At 35.5% G+C, this 20,302-nt stretch overlaps 2 protein-coding genes across 5 annotated transcripts in view; both read right to left on the minus strand.

The window, feature by feature from the left end:
* LOC107490309 (SNW/SKI-interacting protein A) overlaps positions 1-1,776 on the minus strand; it is a 6,113-nt gene extending 4,337 nt beyond the window's left edge. For 2 of the 3 annotated variants that reach the window (XM_021143014.2, XM_016111085.3), the window contains exon 1: positions 1,547-1,776. The gene's annotated coding sequence lies outside the window, so the exon portion shown is untranslated. Of the gene's footprint in view, positions 1-1,493 lie in introns of all 3 variants that reach the window. The other variant, XM_016111086.3, reaches the window with a different exon arrangement.
* An 11,876-nt stretch (positions 1,777-13,652) lies between these two features.
* Positions 13,653-18,660, minus strand: LOC107490308 (protein unc-13 homolog). 2 transcript variants are annotated; one of them, XM_016111083.3, is made up of 5 exons: positions 18,054-18,660; positions 16,189-17,040; positions 15,368-15,823; positions 14,990-15,179; positions 13,653-14,898 (listed from the first exon to the last, which is right to left on the minus strand). In XM_016111083.3, the coding sequence occupies exons 1-5, from the start codon at positions 18,471-18,473 to the stop codon at positions 13,970-13,972; spliced, it is 2,847 nt and encodes a 948-aa protein (XP_015966569.1). In that variant the 5' UTR covers positions 18,474-18,660; the 3' UTR covers positions 13,653-13,969. The 2 variants fall into 2 exon arrangements, with proteins under 2 accessions (XP_015966569.1, XP_015966570.1); XM_016111084.3 differs by having other exon boundaries at positions 16,189-17,059; positions 18,054-18,172.
* Between the last annotated feature and the right edge of the window lie 1,642 nt (positions 18,661-20,302).

The raw sequence follows: 20,302 nt of genomic DNA on the forward strand, positions 1-20,302 counted from the left end.
CTCTTTTCTCAACCTCCGTTCTATCACCCTTTCCTATAACTTCATAGTATGACTCATAAGCTTAATCCCTCTATAGTTTCCGTAACTTTGTATATCCCCCTTATTCTTGTAGATAGGTACCAAGGTGCTCTTTCTCCACTCATTAGGCATCTTCTTTGACCTTAAAATCTCATTAAAAAGCTTGGTTAACCAGTTGATGCCTTTTCCTCCAAGACCCTTCCAAACCTCAATCGGGATATTATCAGGTCCTACTGCCCTGCCATTTTTCATCTGCTTTAGAGCCTCTTTTACCTCGAAATCTCGAATCCTTCGATAGTAGTCAAAGTTTTGATCTTCTTCCCTTGTGCATAATCAACCAAGGCTCGGAAGAGTCTTCTGTCCCTCATTAAATAACTCGTAGAAGTAGCTCTTCCACCTTTCATTAATCTTCTCCTCTTGAGCCAACACCTCTCCATCCTTATCCTCTTTGCACTTAACCTTTAAAGTGTATTATACTTTGTTTAAAATTTGATAATTTGGCATTTAGACTTAATTTATAATGTGTTATTATATGGGATAATTGAAAAAATATTAAATTTATTTTATCTTATTATACTAGATTTGATCTTGTTTTTATTAAATAGGATAACCCCTATGGGATCCATGGGGTTATATATCGCCATGAGGATTGGGGATGGCTGGACGGGGAGGAAACTTTCGCTGCAATGGGAACAGGGATGGGGATGTTGAGAATTTGTATGGTATGGGGTGGGAAGTGGGATTGTCCCCCGCATCCGCTCCCTCACATTGCCTTCCCTATAACTTGGCACAGAAAGTGGAGGCTAAATAGAATAAACCCTTAGTTAATCAAATCATTAGGTATGACTTAATTGACACACATCCTCTTCAACTATCATCATCAAAGGAGGAAACATGAACAAATTTGCAAGAGGAAATAAACTTGACAAGGGGAAATGAGATCAGTAGCATCAAATTGAGATAATGTTAAGAAACTTATAGTTAGTTGCCACATATTCCATGCTAATTCCAATTTAAGGCATTCCAACATAAGAAAAAGAAACTAATCAATGGCTCTCTTGGATAGTTTGGATGTCCAGGTTCCCGTTCCTAATCCCGGGGTACTCAGTAATCACATATAATAGCCAAAAAGACACACTAAAGAAATATTTTCAATGAGACTCTTTATCATTTAAAGCTACCATAGATTCACTACTGTGGGAGAAAAAAATAATAACATTTCATGAGGGGCATCAAGTGGAATCGGCATCATGGCAAGAGCCCCTACCACATAAGCAAAGAGCACAAGCCATCCACCTATTGAAGCTAAAATTAACACAATAAAATATCAGCTTCAAAAGCACACCTAATTACCAAATTAGCAGTCATCAAAATAAATACCCAAAAAAAAAACCCTAGATTGGCGAGATGCAATTGAATCAACAATTCAAAATCATAAATAAATAAAAACTACAACTTTAAAGTCAATAGCATACATTTGATTAATTAGATCAACTTTGCAGGTTATCAACAAAGTTAGTCTTGCTACCTCAAGGATGGTAGCGGCGAGCTGAGGAGAAGGAGAGAGGATAGACGAGGGGGATCCAACGTAGAATCGACGAAGGAGAGAAGAGAGACGACGACGGCAACGACGGAAATGGGGTGGCTGTGCGGCGTTAAAGAGGTAGAGCAGAACGATGCGTGGGTTTATAGAGAACAAAGCTAAATCCACGACGACGAAGATACTGGATATTTGATAACTGTATATTTGATAACCCTATTTAGTAGACGAATTTCTTTTAATTATTTGAGGGACGGTTTATTGATGGCGGTTCAACCTGTTAAGTGTGCACCTGTTGGTTTTTTTTCTCTCAAAGTTAAGAGTGACCAGTAAAGTTTCAAAAACCGAACAGATCAATCAACCGATAAAATTATTAATTCACTGATTTATTAGTAAATTCAATCAGTTTAATTAAACATTAAAAAAATTATTAAAAATCTATATATGATTTTAAATATATAAATTCATCATATAATCTTTTATCAATAGAACTTTTATCAATAGAATTGAAATGCTTTGGATTTCATACTTTCTAAAACCAAAATAAATAAATTGATAAAAAAAGTTTCAACTAAATAAAAAAATTATTCATCACAAATCATAATTAACAACAACTCAGACTTAATCCAAAAAATTAACAAATTATTCCAAAATCATTCTAATAAACAACTTCTCACAATCATTATAATCAACAAAAACAAAATAAAAAAAGAAAAACAAAAACAGCAACTCACAATGGTTACAATCAACCAAGAAAAAAGGATTTAACAGCAACAAAAGTTCTGTCCAAAAATCAGACTCCAAAATCAACAGAAGAGTAATTCAGAATCTGAGGATCATTATAATCAACTCCAGTTTCATAAACATTGGCAACTCAGAATAAAATAACAAGTCATACAAGCTAAAAGGCCCTACAAGTCATACAAGCTCCCAGCCCACACTCCTTGCACACGCGCACTGAATTACTTTGAATGGAGCGTAACATTCACGCGCTCCACTCAACACTCGCGCTTCGCGAAAACCGCTCCTTAATGGCGCATTCTCCCACTTCTCCAAGCCATTCGAAGAAAACACAATCGTTCCATTTTCGAGCAACATTGCAAACGGCAGAGATAGCAATCGTCGCGAAGATTCGAACTCTCCATCAACACAACATAGAACTCTCGATCAAGAATCTCCAGAAAAAACAAAGTTATAATACTCAAGGTACGTTACGTTACTATTTTACTCATCCTGTATATTTTTCACATTTCGAAATCGAAGAACTAGGTTTTACTGTTCTTCTACGTTGTTGTAGGTTTTACTATTCTTCTACGTTTTTCTAGGTTTTGCAGTTTTTAATGTTCTACTTGTTCTAGTTTTAATGTTATTCTTGGTTCTAGGTTATACTGTTCTTCTTAGTTGTTCTAGGTGTTATTATTTTTGTTGTTCTAGTTCTTCTAGTAACTGATTTTTGGAAGTATATTGCTTGATTTGGTGGGTGTATATGGAGTATTTTGTTGGGTGTATATTTCTGAACTGATATACTGTAATATAGTGATCAGTTGTAACTGTTCTAATATTTGCTTGTCCATCAGTGTATATTGCTTGACCTTATATGTTAATGCATGTTTGAGTAATATCTGACTGATATCTATGGGTGTACTTGACTCATATGTATGTGTGTATCTGAGTCATATGTATGGGTGTATCTGAATCATATGTATGGGTGTATCTTACTGATATCTATGGGTGTATTTTTCATTTCAGAAACAATGGCAGGCAGAAACCAAGTTGGAAAAAATGTAAGAACAAATATATGTCTTAGACGCAATTTTATATAATAGAAATATATCTTACTATAATTTTTCTTTGTTTACAGCAAACCAAGGACCTTAAGTGTGCAACACATTTGTTAAGTGAGAAATTCAGAAACATGAGTGAGGAGAAGAAAACAATAGTTAGGGATTTGGGATTTGGCGACCTGATGCACATCCCGCCGCTGAGGGTGCATCACCAAATATTAAGGGAGTTGGCTAACTCCTTCAAATTAGGGGAAAACAAACTGGAAACCGGCTATGGTTCATTTAAAATAAGACTAAAAACAATAGGGGCTGCGCTTGGCATCAACGCGTCAGATAACTCGCTAAAAATTATAGGTGTATATGAGCCATATTCAGTTGTATTTCAATTGATGCTTGGGTGTATTTGAACTGAGTTTCATACTATGTTGTTTTCCTTTTTGTAGGAGATATATTTCATCAGAAAGTCAATTATAACAAACTTTCTGAAGACGAGAAACAAATTTTTAGAAGATTCCAGGGTAAGACCCTAAAAAATCTAACAGATGAGATGATGGCTATTGCCGTTGATAATGAACAGGATCGCCTCATGTTCAAGAGGATTTTCATCCTCTATGTACCGATGGCGTTCCTATTACCAACGACAATAAACAAAATCTCACCTGTGCACCTGGCCCCAATTTTTGAGATGGACATAACAGAGCGGAACTGGGGAGGACATGTTTTGAGTTTTATCATCAAGGGCATAACAGATTACAAGGTGAAAAAGAAAAAAGGCAATTGATGGCTACCTCTTTGCCCTGATGATAATTTACTTTTATCTTTCAAAAAATAAAGACAAAAAAAGGGAAGAAAGACCTCTAGAACCATGGATTGCCAACTGGACTAAGGAACAGTTGGTCAAAAGAATGAGGGGAGAAATGGAGGACCATATGGTAAGTGAACAAAATATCTTGGGTGTATTTTATTTACCTGAATGCTGCTAACTACAATTTCTAATGTTTTAGGGGGTTGTAAAGATGGGTGAAGCAAAGGAAAAAATGAAAGAAATAAAGAAAAAAGAAAAAAAAAGAAGAAAGCAAAAAAAAAAGAAAGGCAAGTTCAACATCATCATCTGAGACTGAAAAAACTAAAAGTGACCATTCTACCTCTGAGTCTGAGACTGAAGAAGACTCAGAGGATTCAACAAGAAAACAACCAACCTGAAAATCCAAAAAGTAAGTAACATGCTTGGGTGTATTTTGTTTCTACATTTGGGTGTATTTTGTTTATCCATTTGGGTGTATTTTAATTCTCCATTTGCATGTATTTTGTGCATTCCTTTGGGTGTATTTTGTGCATTTCTTTGGGTGTATCTTGTGCATTCATTTGGGTGTATTTTATCCCTTTTAGAATGTTTTTAAATAATGATTGTTTGTCTTCCAGAATGGAGTCCAAAAAAAGAAAGAAGATTGAGGAGGATTCTGATTCAGAATCTGAATCAACTGAATCTGAATCAACTAATGAGTAATGTTCTGAAATTATTACTCCTTTCTTTTGGGTTTATTATCGAGATTTCATGTATTAACAGAGTGTCTCTTATTAACTTATAGAAGCGAAGAATCATCACCAGTGGAGAAGCAAAAAACAAAGAAAAAGACTCAGAGAACACCAAAAAAGTAAGCACTTCTTTGGATAGTGTTCTGTGATCAGATTAATTTTGTATTTCTGATTCATACTTGTTTTTTTCCCCAGGACACAATCCAAAAAGAAAAAGGTCATTGTGCAGGATTCATCTCCTGAGCAAACTTAATCCTATCATGGGTACAGTACTTTCTAATCAATATTACCTTCTATCATCAAAATTATATTTGTTAACATGTTCTTTTATGCATGTACTGTCAGATCTGAAATTGGAACTCAAGAATTAGATGAATTCTTAAGGGAAAATAATGAAAAATCTGCTGCACAGGGGTATGTCTTGTTGGGGTGTATATTTTAGATTTTAGGGGTGTTTTATTTGCTAAGAATTGTTTCTTGTTTCGCAGGGAGAAACAAGCTGACCTGCAATCGACCGAAGGTCATTATGTCTCATCTGAAATGTAAGAATCTTTATTTGATTAAATCTTGTTATCATGATTTAACAGTATGGTATTTTTTGTGAATAACATGTATTCTATTATGTTTAGAATACCGGATGTAAACTTGGGAAGTGATGATCCTTCCTCTCAAGGACACACAGAACAAAGTAGCGTAAACAAACTGATAGAGAGCGTGTAATTTCTCTTTTAAATAACTGTTGCTTTTATTATTTTATTACGTTCTACTTCTAATTCTGTATATATTTTTTTAGAAAAAAAGCCCTTTATTGTTTTATTCGAGAAAAAAAAGGCAGGAAAAAAAAAGCAAAAACTGCAAGTATGTAAGTTCTCAAAAAACAAAGGCTGTCTTTCTTTTAAATTGTTCGGGTGTATTTTTGACTTTCTTAGGGTGTATTTTAGGTTGAGTCTGTTTGAAGAGTCAGCCAATGAGTCGGCTGAAGAGAATATGATGGTTATGAGAGAAGAGACACTATCTGAAGTGCTTGTGATGTGAGTTTTTCAAAAAAATTTCAACCTTATAACCTTTTTATTTTCAAAGGCATTGTTAACCTTTTGTTTTTCTTCTTGTTTAGAGTTCCGATTCAAGTGTGTCTACCATTGTCCCAAACAACTACTACACCTGAGACAGAAAATGAACCAACCCCTCTGCTACAAATTGAAGGAACTACAAAAAGGTAAGAAATAGTGTTGGGTGTATATTTGGTTACAGTTTGGGTGTATATTGTTCGTGTTGGGGGTGTATATTTTGACGATTGATCCAGGACTAATTTTTTTACATCATGATTAAATTTATGTACCGTGCAGCACTCCTGAACCCCCCCAACAACTTGAAGAAAGCACACCCACGCTTCCCCCAGCTCCATCTAAAATGTAAGTTCATTAAAGTAAAATCAATGTTTGGTTATTATCCGTATATTCTTATTCTTATAATACATTATACATAATCACGCAGTAATCCAGCCCCAGAAGACGCTGCTACGTTGATGATGATGGCACTGACAGCATCGTATGTTCCTAAAGCAGATCCGTTGCCATCATTCAGCCTTGGCTTGACTGATTCAAGCCAAGAAGAAGCAACAACGCAAGAGGGGGCGTCAACGCAAGAAGGAGGGATGGAAAAAACTCCAGAAACCCCAAAGCTGCTAGAACAATTAGGGGATTTGGTGGAAAAATAGCAAACAGTGGGGTGAAAGCAGAAAGTAAAAGTCCACAAATTCAAAAGGAGAGTGGCGGAGAAAGTTCTGGGAAGTTTGAAACTCCTGTGAGAATAAATCAGAATACAGCTGAGATGAAAGAGAAGTGCTACATCTGGGGGACGCGATTGAAAAAATACGCAGATGGCAGAACTAATGAGTTTGACAACGTGTGCACTCTGATTGCCCAGGATAAATACATTTTGACAAGAATGCACATTGCATCACTCAAAGCAGAAAGTTATATAGAAGCTGAGGTAATATTAGAATAACATTAATATTTTTACATCAAAGTTAACTGCATTGTTTATTAATGTAAATTGATTTCGGCATATTTTTCTAGATTGTATCTGCCATGTGCCTCATCCTCAACCAGAAAAATGATAAAAGGTTTCAAGAAGAAGTATACTATCTCCCCCCTAATATTGTGGTAAGTTTTACTTCTACGAATTTTGGGTGTATTTTCTGTATTTCTTAGGGTGTATTTTCTTTGATCAACTGGGTCTCTTTTATACTCATTTGGGTGTATTTTTTACGTTCAATTGGGTGTAAGTTGTGTATTCATTTGGGTGTAAGTTGTGTATTCATTTTGGTTTATTTAAAGTATTCAGTTGGGTATATTTTCAGTATTTCATTTGTTGTTTCACAATTGTTGCAGAACGTGGCCATTGCGAAGCATCCAAAGGGAGAATTCATATCACCTAAAACCAATAAAGAATTCAGGGTGGAAGACTACCCAATATTTATTCCCTTCATAGATGAAAAAAATTAACATCACATCGATATGTAAGTTTTCATTTATAAAATTTGTTAGTACCATTCTTTACTTATATGTCAAATAAAATAAAACATTGTTGAAATGTCGCCATTCTTCAGAATTTTGCACCTGTTTGCCACTCAAACCATTGGTGGTTATGGCTAATTGATACAAGAAAGCAGATATTTTATATACTCAACTCGGTACACACGAAATGTCCAACCGATGATAGAAAGGAGCTTAATAAATTCATTGTAAGTTGGCTCTGTGTTCTTTATTTTAATAGTTAGGTGTATTTCAATTCAATATAAGGTGTATATATGTTTTGCTTTGGGTGTAAGTATGTTCTCCTTTAGGTGTATTTCCTTCGGATGTATTACTGATTTGTTTATTTTTTAAGGGATATGTAATTTCAAGAATGAAAGTATATGCTGGCGGGGCACCTCTGAAGAGAAAGGAGAAGGAAATTAGAGCATCATACGTTAACATCTCAGGACAAAAGACAAGGTATAAATTTGTGACTCTAAACATTAAACTTTCCTAAATGAGATTTGTAATTTATTTTCTTCGTTTTCATCTATGACTGTGCTATTTACGTTATGAAGTGGCTTGAGTTAATTGAGCCCGAAAATATTAAAAGAGCGAAGTATGAGTGGGATAATTGGACACAGGTAACTGTCTTTAAAACTATATAACTCTGTATTACTTTACTGAATTAATATTGTTATTTAAACAGAATATACTTTTTAATTGTAGGACGAGGTGGACCACTATAGAGTAGAATATGCTTTCCGGATACTATTCAGTGAAATGAATAAAGACAGAGCTGAAGCAATTAGAGGGAGTAATGTAATAAGACTGTTCAAGCCATCCTCAGTATTATTGAGTCCATTTTGTCAGATAGATTCTAATGATATAGAAACTGAGTAATGTAACTACTAGCTAGTTTGTAAATTGAACACATGGTGTAAAAATTGCCAATTATAAACAACTTTTTTTCAATGAAATTTTTTTCCATAGTTAAACTGTCTGTACTGTTAAACTGTCTGTGCTATATTCAAAAGCTCTGTATTACAGGTGGTAAAATATAAAGGAAAACATCAAACAATATAAACACATTATAAAATTTTACACCCAAGAAAAGTTTAATATACACCCAAACTTCTATCCCCCTAAACCCTAAACCCAAAACCCTAAAAACCCTAAAAACCATAAAACCCTAAAACCCTAAACCCTAAAAACCAAAACCTTAAACCCTAAACCCTAAACCCTAAAACCCTAAACCCTAAAACCCTAAAGCCAAAACCCTAAAGACCTAAACCCTAAAACCCTAAACCCTAAAACCATAAACCATAAACCCTAAACCCTAAAACCCTAAACCCTAAAACCCTAAACTCTAAAAACCTAACCCTAAATCCTAACCCCTAAAACCCTAACCCCTAAAAGAACAGTTCTTTTACACCCATATTCTGTAACTATACACCCAAAGAGTTATCCGCTGCTGCTGGTACCCTGAACTGATAATTCGTAACACGTCCTTGATATTGGCTAGAATTTGAATGCACTACTGATCCAGCATCAAAGAGGTTTAACTGAATATAACAAACTCACATATTAGCTAAACTATTAACGACAAAATTAAACTCAATTACCACATATTTAAAAATATCACTTTTACCTCCTTTAAAGCTTTCATTTTCTTCTTCTTTGAGGCATTTTTAATCTGTTTGTCCAACTTTGAACCTAGCCTATTTTTTGGACGCCCTCTTGTTCGAATCCTTGGAGGGCTCTGAAGCTCATTAACGGATTCCAAGTTGGCGTCTTCGTGAGATAAAGAAGATGACCCCTTCCTTTTGGCTTTCAATTCTTCCATCTCAATCATGACGGTATCGTACGCACGGTGCAGAATTACAGTCAGCTCCTCCGATTCTGATGCAAATTCACAAATATTTGCGAACGAAAAACCAATTTGTCAAAACTCTTGCTTCTTCGCTCCAACAATGGCTCGTTGTGGCTGTTCTTGATGTGTGTGTGTCACCTCTTTACCTTCTTGCTCCATCGTTCAAGTATATATCTAAGTGACACTTGGCTTACTTGTTCAAAGCTTAACACGCTTAGTGCATGACGGCACAATATCCCTCTTGATTCGAATAACAAGCATTGACATTTTATCTCGGCTGCTACTGAGTCGTAAGTAACCACAAACTTATTGAATATTGAGCTGGAAACTTGTTCTCCAACTTCGTATACTGAATAGCCTAGAGCAGAATTCGTTAATCTAGTTATGCAATTCGCCTTTCCTCTGAATTGTGCTTGGACTTCCCTAAACTTTTGATGAGTATACACATCTTGAAACTGAGCTTCAATGGAGGATTTGGTTGCACACGGTATGACCGTATAAAAATCTGTTGCATCTGATTCTCTCTTTGCTTGCTCCCTGCTTCCGAGGCAATTATCGTATTGTTTGACAAATCGAATAAGCGAGCTATTCCGGGTAATAAACTTGTTAAAAAATGAATGCATGCTCTCGCTCCTTTGCGTGCTTCTCATCCCTGCCCAGAAATGGTGATCCAAATAGATTGGAACCCATATATGACGGTCTTCATAGAGATCTGCAGAATACACCCAAAAACAGACTATAAATACACCCGACATAAATTTAAATTACACCTCTGCTGCAGATTTTAAACAAACATTATCTGAAAGTCACTTGTTGTCCACAAGACCAAAATTCAGCAGAAAATCATTCCAATTCCTATCAAATGAGTCTTTACTATGAGAGTTCCAAACAACTTGGCTCATTTCTTGTTCAATTTTTGCATGTCCCTTGTACCCGTTTAATTTGCTTGGAATATTCTTCATGATGTGCCAAATACACCAACGGTGAATTGTTGTTGGCATACAGGCCTCTAAAGCCCTTTTCATTGATGCGCATTGATCGGTGAGGAACCCTTTCGGAGCATTTCCTCCCATGCAACGAAGCCAACATTGAAATAACCATTTGAATGATTCAATTTCTTCATTTTTCATCAAACAGCATCCAAGAAGTGTTGACTGACTGTGGTGATTCACCCCGACAAAAGAACCACAAACCAAATTATACTTGAAACAAGTTACCATAGTGCATAATGGAAAATCATTAGGTACACCCAACAAATGCTTTTTATACTCCCAAAAAACAACCAATATATACCTCTGCCGCGGATTCATAAAATTACATTAATTTAGAATCATAAAAAGGGACAGTTTGTTACCTGTTTGTATTGTAGGTGGTGTCAAATGAAATAACATCTCCGAAATACTCAAAGGCAGCTATACTTCTTGCATCGGCCCAAAAAGCCAGCTTAATCGATTGATCCTCCTCGAGTTCAAGCTCAAAAAAGAAATTCTGATTCTTCTCTTTCATTCGTAACAAATATTTCCCGAATTCCTTTGCATCTTCTTGTTCAGAAACATTACGCACTTCTCTCGTAATGTAATTTCTCACATCCTTTTCAATAAAATTTAACTCGCGGTGACCACCGACAGCCGCAACAAATGATTGGTAAGTTTTGCTTGGTCTAATACCAGCCTCCTCATTATTCTCTATTGTACGACGAATGGACATGCTTAGTTTCCTGTGCTGTTTGAGCATCTCTGCTTTACTTGGACAGCAAGGGTATGAATGATCCAGCATAACCTTTGAAATGATCTAAGCACCAACATCCTTCAATGTGTGTATATAAATTCTTGCAGGACAGTTTAAACCAGCTGTCGGATTCATCTTCTCGGTCGGAGATATTTTAGATTTCCATTTTCCCTCTCTGCAACATGTAATCAATTGGTTCTTAATCTCGTTTCCCTTCCTATTTGTGCTCCGAACTCTTGTAAAAAAACCTGCAGCCTTGGCGTAGTTCCTGTAAAATTTTTCAGCATCTTCAAGGGTGGTAAAGGTCATTCTAACCTTCGGAACAAACTAGTCATCAACAACATAGAGAGGCTGCAGAATACATCATGTCAAAAACTAAAAATACACCCAATCATTACTGATATAATACACCCGAATGGCAACAACTCAACTAAAATAATAATAAAAGCCATAAACTGTAAATACACAGGCTATAGAATACACCATGACAAAAAATAAAAATACACCCAATCATGTCTGATATAATACACCCGAACAACAACAACTCAGCTAAAATAACAAAAAAAACAATAAACTGTAAATACACATGCTGCAGAATACACCATGTCAAAAACTAAAAACACACCCAATCATGTCTGATATAATACACCCGAACGATAACAACTCAGCTAAAATAACAAAAAAAACCATAAACTGTAAATACACCCACACTTCCCGCAAAAATACACCTAAAAAGTTCTGATCTGTACCCGAGCGTCTGCTATAAATTCTAGATAATCAATCAAAACTAATACATTAGATTCAATCCACAGATTTATGTTTACGCGTTAGTTTCACAGTCAATGTTCACGAATTATTCAGCTACACAATGCTATACAAATTACTGCAACAAAATTCAGAGTAATCGTATGTAAATCAAATATCAAGAACTTCGTTAGATTCAAATTCATAATCCACTTCGCCCTGATTCAGCTGACAATCTGAGGTTGAATCATCCATTATCTTCAAAACGAGTTCAAACTTTGATTTCAGAAAACAAAAAATTGAATAGAAAACGAAGCTGGAGTTACAGAGAGAGAAGAACGAGAAGAAGAAGAACGAGAAGAAGAACGAAGAAGGAAATAAGGAGAACGAGCAAATCTAGAAATAAGGAGAACGAAGAAGGAAACAAATCTTTTAAATTTGGTAGTTATATATACGCGGGATCTTTATATAGCGCGTGTATGGGACGTAACCCTTGCAGCGCATTTTGGGTTTTTATTCGTTAATTAACTTGTAAAGCATACAAGCCCTAATGGCTTGTATGCAGAGATTTTCAGATTCACAAAATCAGTAACAAAAAATATCTGAGGATCAATAACAAATTCTTTCCAGAAAATTTAACAAAATAAGCATAAGTTTCATAAACATTGGCAACTCAGAATAAAATAACATTCACAAAATCAATAACACAAAATATCTGAGGATCAATAACAAATTCTTTCCAGAAAATTTAACAAAATAAGCACAAATTAACAAAATCAATAACTCAGAAGGACAAACCCTAAATCAGCAACTCAATTATTAACAGTAAAACCAGCAAACACAGAGGAGACGAAGAGGAGGCGGCGACACCGGAGAACACAGTATTATGAGGAGACGGCGACACCGGCGAACACACACACACACAGAGAGAGAGAGAGAGAGAGAGAGAGAGAGAGGGAGACAGAGGAGACGATGACGGCCACAGAGCTTCCACACGACGGCGAGGGAGCTTCCTACGATGGCGACACAGCTTCCTAGGACAGCGACGAAGCTTCCTACAACGGCGACACAGCTCCTGCAATGGTGACGGAGCTTTTCGCACGCGACGCCTCTACCCAGCGGAGACGAGTTCGGCGATGACAGTGAAGCGTGATTGCGTGGCTCTGGGGCCGCGGGATGCGGTGGCTGCGGTGGCTGGGGTCTGGAGGGCTAAGGGTCTGGAGGGCTTTCAATTTAAAATTTGCAGTTCAGTTTCAGGGAGGATAGAAGAGGAATGGGGTTGGGTGCGTTGGGAATTTAGGGTTCTTTTATTTTTTTTTATAATTTAAAAATGGCGCCGTTTGAACTTTGAGGGAGAGGGAATTCTAAACCGAAAATCTTCTAAAAAAATTAAAAAACCAATCGGTCTAGCAGTTCACCGATTAATCATCAGTTTGACCAATTTTACCAATTTTGATTCGGTTTTTAGAATTATGGTGACTAGTAAGACTCAAATTTGTAACCTCTGTATAGAAATGGAAAGCAGTAAAATTAACTAATTTTTAAACTCACTATTTAACAAATATTTAAATATATAAATTTAATTAAATAATTATATAAAATTCATTATCATTATATCAAAAATAAACTTTTGAAAAATTCAGTTTCAACGAATACACTTCGACCAGATTAGCAACCTTATTTTCACAATGATTTCCACTTTAAAATTATTTTGAAAATGGACATGATTACAAGCACAGACATAAGTACTTGAAAGATGAGGTTTTATTGGTAGTCGGTAGAACAAATAATCTATTTTAGCTGCTTACTTTGACCATTAGATGAAGACCACAGCCCAACCTATAACTTCAATCATTAACATGGTCAAGCTCAAATCTTCAGAACAAGATAAGTGCTTTAATTTGCCAATAAAAAGACAATTCATTTAAAAAATAATTAAAGATAAATAATGACACAAATACAAATACTTCTCTGTATACAACCTCCATATCACAAATTGCATTTTTCACAAGCTGCAAACAGAACCGGATGAAACTAACCTGTACAAGGTATATTGTTGTTATTGCAAGTACACTATGTCCTAAAGTTATTCCCTGATAGTGGTTAACAGTATTATGAATTCCAAGTTATACCTTGATCATACACTCAGCAATCGACAAGTGAGACTTTAAAACCACACAAAATGAAGCCACTAAAATTCCTAGCTAGAGGGGTTACTCATCAGTTGTTAGACTTTCTTAGACAAGTTGTAATTTTTCTTGAGGAACTTGGCGGCTACCTCATCATTCCTATGGCAAAGAACTCGCAAAAGGGTGTTTGGATCTCCCGGGCTCCATTGATCTGGTGTTGGAGGCATCGGGAGCCGGGATTTGACAGAAGAACCATACATTTCCATGGTGAGCTGAATGAATTGCTGAATTATGTGTTCAGTATCCGCATGGAACAAGGGAAGTATGGCTTGCACAGTAGCAGAATGTTTTTCTATCAATTCAACAGGCAATCCATCACCATTGGACCAGAATAACCCAGTCAAATACTTGAAATCTTCCTCTATTATGGCAGAATCTTGCAGAGAGAAAGCCCGTGGTGGCCCTCCGGCCAACAAAACCAACAAGAACCCATCAAAAGAAGCTTGCATTATGTCAACAATTACGCGCGTTCTAACTTTGTCGTGCACTGTTGATGATATGATCTCCAAGTATTGCTCAAGCTCATGAAGGAAAGGTTCAATCCTGGAGTATGAAACTTCTCCGACATATAGGCCATCCCATAGAACATGACCTAGATCATGGAAAACAATTTTGTATGCCATAAACTCACAGATTTGATGGATACCTTCTACAGCAGCAGCTGCTGAAAGCTTGAACTTCAAGTTCACCCCATAAATATCATCATTGTTAGAAGATTTAGAACTACTAAGATTGGCAAGTATCCTCTTTTCCAAAACTACCAACTCCAGGCGAACGCGCTGCATAGTATTGATGCGAACACACAACTGGGGTGTATCAAATGAGTTATCTCTTGTGGCTCCAACTTGAGCTTTTCTCCTCTGAGCTGATTGTAACTTCTCTTTTTTCCGGAACACACCGTGAAACTTTGATCCAGTTGAACACCTCGTCAAAGGAGGCAAAGTTGGGGCGAAAGTATTACGGTCCCCTGCAGATCATGCAAAACAGAAAGGATGGTAAGATGAGGATTAATAAATGAGTTGGTAAATCCAATATCATGCTATGCATTAAATATATACCACAGCCAGCTTTGGCTTTCAAAATGTATTGCTGGAGTGATTTGTCAAGACCAGACATCAATTCAGGAACCAAAACTGCATGCATGGATATAGGCAACAGAAAGAAAGCTTCAAGAGTGTCATCTACAACCCGTAGGACTTCAACAGCTGAAGGAGCCAACCCCTCTTTGTTTGCCTGTGGATTCCATACCTACAGAAAGATGGTGTAACAAATATATCAAAACTTGCCATTGTCAACAATCATGTTCCTTGGTAGTAAAGGAATGAAAGCTTAATAAGTTTTGGATGTCACAAAAGAAAATCATAATTGCTTTGTTCAGAAAAAAAGAAATACCATGCTAACTTGATTAATTTAGAAGCAACCAATATTTCACATACCTCATGTTGCAGATTTCTGTTGACCCATTCCCCTAGTCTTTCTACTCTAATCTTTATCCATGACTTAACCAAATTAGCAATTACAGCCTCAGCCTCATAAGGTTGCATCTCCCTAATAACGGATTTTCCACCATCTTCACTGTCAACAGAATCTGCCACCGCAATCTGCACCAGATCTTTCTCCAATTTGTCAGCGGCCATTAACACTTCTATAGCATCAGGTGTCAGCTCAGTAATACTCTTTACATATTTCTTCAGTTCATCTCCATAACATACATGAAGGGTAGCAACGGCAACACCAGCAGCAAGAGGATGCCATCTCTTTAGATTCGGACTGAACATTGCTTTCTCATTATAAGCCAGTTCAGTAACATGCTGGGCGAGGATAGAAAGAGTGGGAAAAGCTCTATTCTGTTTTCTCGATGAATGCTTGCTGGGATCCAGTTTATCTAATTTCTGCATTAAAGAGATTGAAAAGAGTTAGGATATGCTGATGGCCTCAAAAATACCTATTAGCTTTTTTGCAAATGATGTATGTATATTAAAACATGACACCTGAAGTGGTTGCTAAGGTTCTTGAGCTCCAATACCGTATAAAGATAATTAAATAGCAACATTCAAAATACAATGGAAAACTTGGTAAAGAGAATTTTCAGAATTTTTCACTATAATGGAGCATAACAGATGACTTTATCCTATTTCATTCAGCGGGTTCAAAATACACCAAATACGTTACAAATATGTCAAAAACTCAAAATTGACCACATGTAAATACTGCGATGGAGTAGTCATGTTTAGGGAGTTTCAAGGATGGAAATTACCTGAGCGAAAGCAGCCCGCAAAGATGATCTTATATAATTTTCAACTCTGGTATAGGCTACATCATGATCCCTCTTCTTCCGATTATACTCTGACAATATCTTTGCAGACAATACAGCAATAGAAACAATGCTTTCCATTGGTTCAATATTACCATCATGGAAAGTATCATGGTATGCAAGGAGCCTTTTCTCTGCCCAATTTAACATCAAACTCACTACATTGCTCACAACCTTCGAATAAAAAGGACCTTTCACAGTCTTAGCATCATTTTCAACTTCCGCTAACAGGTTACTGGATGCAAAAAGCAGATCATTTTCCAGTTGACCAGTGGCAACATACCGATGAAATAAGACCCATGAGAAACAAATATTATGCAGCATCTCGTTAATTCCAAGCATAACCCAGGTCTTCTTAATGAGCTCTAAGACCTCATCAACCTCTTCTATCACAGAAATTTCTTCATGTATATCAAAACAAGATCCTAAAAGAGTTTGATAGATCCAGAGGTTCAGCGGAAATCCGTCAGCCCAATGGCATGTCTCTGGAACAGATCCATCAAATGATCTAAACGCAAGAGATAGAACAACATTCCGGAAGTTTTGCATTGATTCACCTGTCTTTCCAAGATCCATGGGTTTCTCAAATGCTTCACGGATTATACGGCGAAGGCTCTGCGAAGAAGTGTCTGCCTTATCTAATGGAAAGTGAGGATACAAGAGGAGTCCTGCTTCAAGAACCTTCAAATTTCTCCTCAGCCAAGCCTCATAATCTTGTTGACTCGGAAAATCTGAACACTTGAACTGTTGAATTAGTTCTAGTGGAAGAACCACTGATTCCATGCGTCTTCCAAGCTATTTCATGAACAAAGACCTAGTAAGCTATCATTAGTGATCAAATAACTGTAAGGATCCATAATACATATTCATATTTTAAATTTTTGTCCACATCTGAATCAGTTGATGAAAAACAAGCAAGCAATACAAAGAGTGAAATGGATCTTCACATGTCAAAACGACAATACACATAACCAATGAAATGTGCATAAATGTAGGCAACTCATGATGTATATTAGCTTCTTGTTTTTGTTCTTTCTTTTATCTTTTCGGAAATCATTAACCATTCGTCATCAGGAAAATGCTTGGCTGTTCTTGTTGCCGTAATCAATCACATTGCTTTATTTAGGGTTGTGGTAATAAAGAGAAAAATTACCACTGTGGTTGCACTGCAATTACTACCACAGTTTACAGTTAAAATTACATTCTAGCCTGTTGATGACTTTGGACTAAAGGATTCAATTATGAAAATATATTTTGCATAAGCAACTGTCCATGGTTAATTTTTGCATCTTATGTTAAAACTAGCAATAAAATCTAGATAATCCAACACCAATTGTTCCTCAAGACAAGTGGCCTGCAATCTTTTTTAGTGTCACATGGGGCTTCCTATGACTGTAATCCTTGCTCTTAACAGTGTTAGGCATGAACGAACTTCTTTTATTACATGTGACAACTTGCAAGCCACACCAGTTCAACCAATGATTTAGAATCAAGTCGTTGCTTCTGGCCATTCTCATGAACAGTATCAATATTATCAAAAGGTGCTATTCACCATTTGGTGAATATCACTCAGCAGTGTCACCATACATCAGATAGTGAAAAGAATAAACAATTAGTGATGAATGGCATGGATTTTAATACCATTTAGCCTAACACAAGTTAGTCAAAATAAGTCTAAACGGTTTAAGCATATCTTTTCAGCTGCAAAAACAAGAACGACTATCACAGTATCATCAAACAAAAACCACACACATAACAATCTCTTTAATCCCTAAAAAAAATAACAAAAATCACAGTTACAGAAATACCTGGCCTGCAGCAATTCTCAACAAGGCACGTCTAATCCTTGAATCACTCTGCTCCGAAATCTTCATCTGCACTCTCACCAACTCCCCTGTCGTAACCGCACGCTTCGCGCTCCTCCCACCGCCGCCGCCGCCGCCGCCATCTTTCCTCCTCGTTTTAAGTCCCAACGCCTTCTTCACCTTGCTAGCCGCCGTCGACGTCAGCGACCGGTGCAGCGAGGGAGTCGCCGCAGCAGAAGACCGATCCCGATCCCGATCCCCTCCTCTGTCGGAACTGGATATGAAAGTGAGAGGCTTGGGGCCGGAGCTTCGGCATGCGCAGACGAGTACCTCGTATGCCGTTTCTCGGAGCTCTGATTCCGACCAATTGGAAGGCGGGTCTCCGAACGGTGATGGAAGATCCTCCATTGGGTGCACCGGCATGGCGGTTTTTGTTTTTCGTCCCTGAAAGTTGTGGAAATTGGTGAATAGTCCCTCCTTTCCTTAATGGAAAGAAAAGAATGAATGAAGATTGGGATAACAAACCGATAAAGGGAGCGAGACTTTGTCGTTGCAGGTGCGACCTTTATTTATTATTTAATTATATTTACTTTCTCTTTTTGTTTTTGGGTCCCTGTTGGATTATTCTTGCTTCGGTTTCAAGGTTTCAAGTGTCAAGAGCTTCAGTAATCAGTAGTGTAGGGTGCGAGGACAAAGGGAATCTAAATTGCTACTAACTTCTAACTAACTATTTTTCTTATGGCAGTACTAATAATGATGGTAAATTGTTACTNGAACAACGAGCATTGAGAATAAATTCTTAGAGGAAATTATTTTGATATTTTTTTAAATTAGAGGATAAATTATATTATTGTATATTATCGTGTAATAATGTTAATTGTGCTGGTATTTAATATGCGAAATAAAACTTTTATATATTTTATTTGAACATAAAGTATTATATTTGTAAAAAATATAATTATTCAGTGTCTTTTTCAGTTTTTTTATTAATTTAAACTAAAAAAATTATAACATAATATTAGAATTTTTATGATTAAAAGATTTAGAGTTTTATTTTATCCAAAAGAAGTTTTTACTTAAAAAATATGTTATTATAAATTAGAGAGTGACTTTTTTAAATTTTTTTTCAATTACTTGATAAAATGTAATTTTTTATTATTTAATATTTTTTCTCACATGTGTTTTCGCGATCATATTTAAAGAGTGTAAAGTGAGAGATTACACTTTACTAAATAATTAAAAAAATTGAAAAATTATATTCTCTTATAACAAGACTATTTATATAATTCTTTATATCAATTTAAACTTAAAAAAAATAATTTCAGGATAACATTTAAGTTAAACTCTACACAAATAACTTACTACATCATTTTTATATATTCTCACAGGACTATAAAACTTGATAAATCTTTGCATAATCTTATTTAATGAATGTTCCAAAAACTTATTTTATCCAAATTTTTAACTGTGTTAAATTGATTAAATGTGTAATTATTTAATGTATTAAACTGTTAATAGCATACAAAACAAATCTTATATATATGTAACAAAGAAAATATAATTTACCATCTAAATAATAGAGTTAAATAATAGAGTTCTTAGATTTACACTTCTTTATATGTGTCTTTATTTTGTTGAACATTTACATCTTTGTTGTTAGATTAAACTTTTAATGATACAAATATATATCACATAACTGCATAAAACATTTGTGTATCATCAACAATTCCTTTTTTAATGCATTCAACATTAAGTATTTTATTTATAATTTTCTTTTATAGTATGCACATGATTTTGTCTTCCTTTTCATTTGTGTTATATGTTTTGTAGGCTGCATTTAGAAAAAAGATTAAAACTGACAGAAACTAAAAAATAAAAATTAAATTAAATTTTTATATTATATTTAATATAAAATGTATTGAAAAAAATGTACTAAAATAAATTATATAGTCAGATCATATTTAATTTAAAATAAATATAAAAATTAAAAAATAAATTTAAAATTTAAAAAATTAAATAAAAATATTTTTTTTAAAAAATATTATTAAAATTTTAATTTTCCTTCCTAAAAATTAGAAAGCCATATGCCCATATTGTCTCTACTGGATGCCAGTGAATCTTACTAGCATAATAACCCAATAATAATTCTTATACGAGGTTTAATTCCTCTGACATGCATATGCATTGGCAATGGCATAATTTTTAGCTTATTTCAACTACAGTAGTTTAATATATGGTTTTGCCTTGTCTTT

Source organism: Arachis duranensis, chromosome 5, assembly GCF_000817695.3.
Source record: "Arachis duranensis cultivar V14167 chromosome 5, aradu.V14167.gnm2.J7QH, whole genome shotgun sequence".
Classification (NCBI taxonomy): domain Eukaryota; kingdom Viridiplantae; phylum Streptophyta; class Magnoliopsida; order Fabales; family Fabaceae; genus Arachis; species Arachis duranensis.

What these genes read in the sequence shown, in the direction of transcription:
- LOC107490308 (XM_016111083.3), bottom strand. Translation starts at nt 18,473, where the DNA reads ATGCCGGTGCACCCAATGGAGGATCTTCCATCACCGTTCGGAGACCCG. An exon ending in TGAGAATTGCTGCAGGCCAG is followed by an intron (nt 17,041 to 18,053) that starts GTATTTCTGTAA and finishes TTCATGAAATAG; the next exon opens with CTTGGAAGACGCATGGAATC. An exon ending in TGCGGGCTGCTTTCGCTCAG is followed by an intron (nt 15,824 to 16,188) that starts GTAATTTCCATC and finishes TCTTTAATGCAG; the next exon opens with AAATTAGATAAACTGGATCC.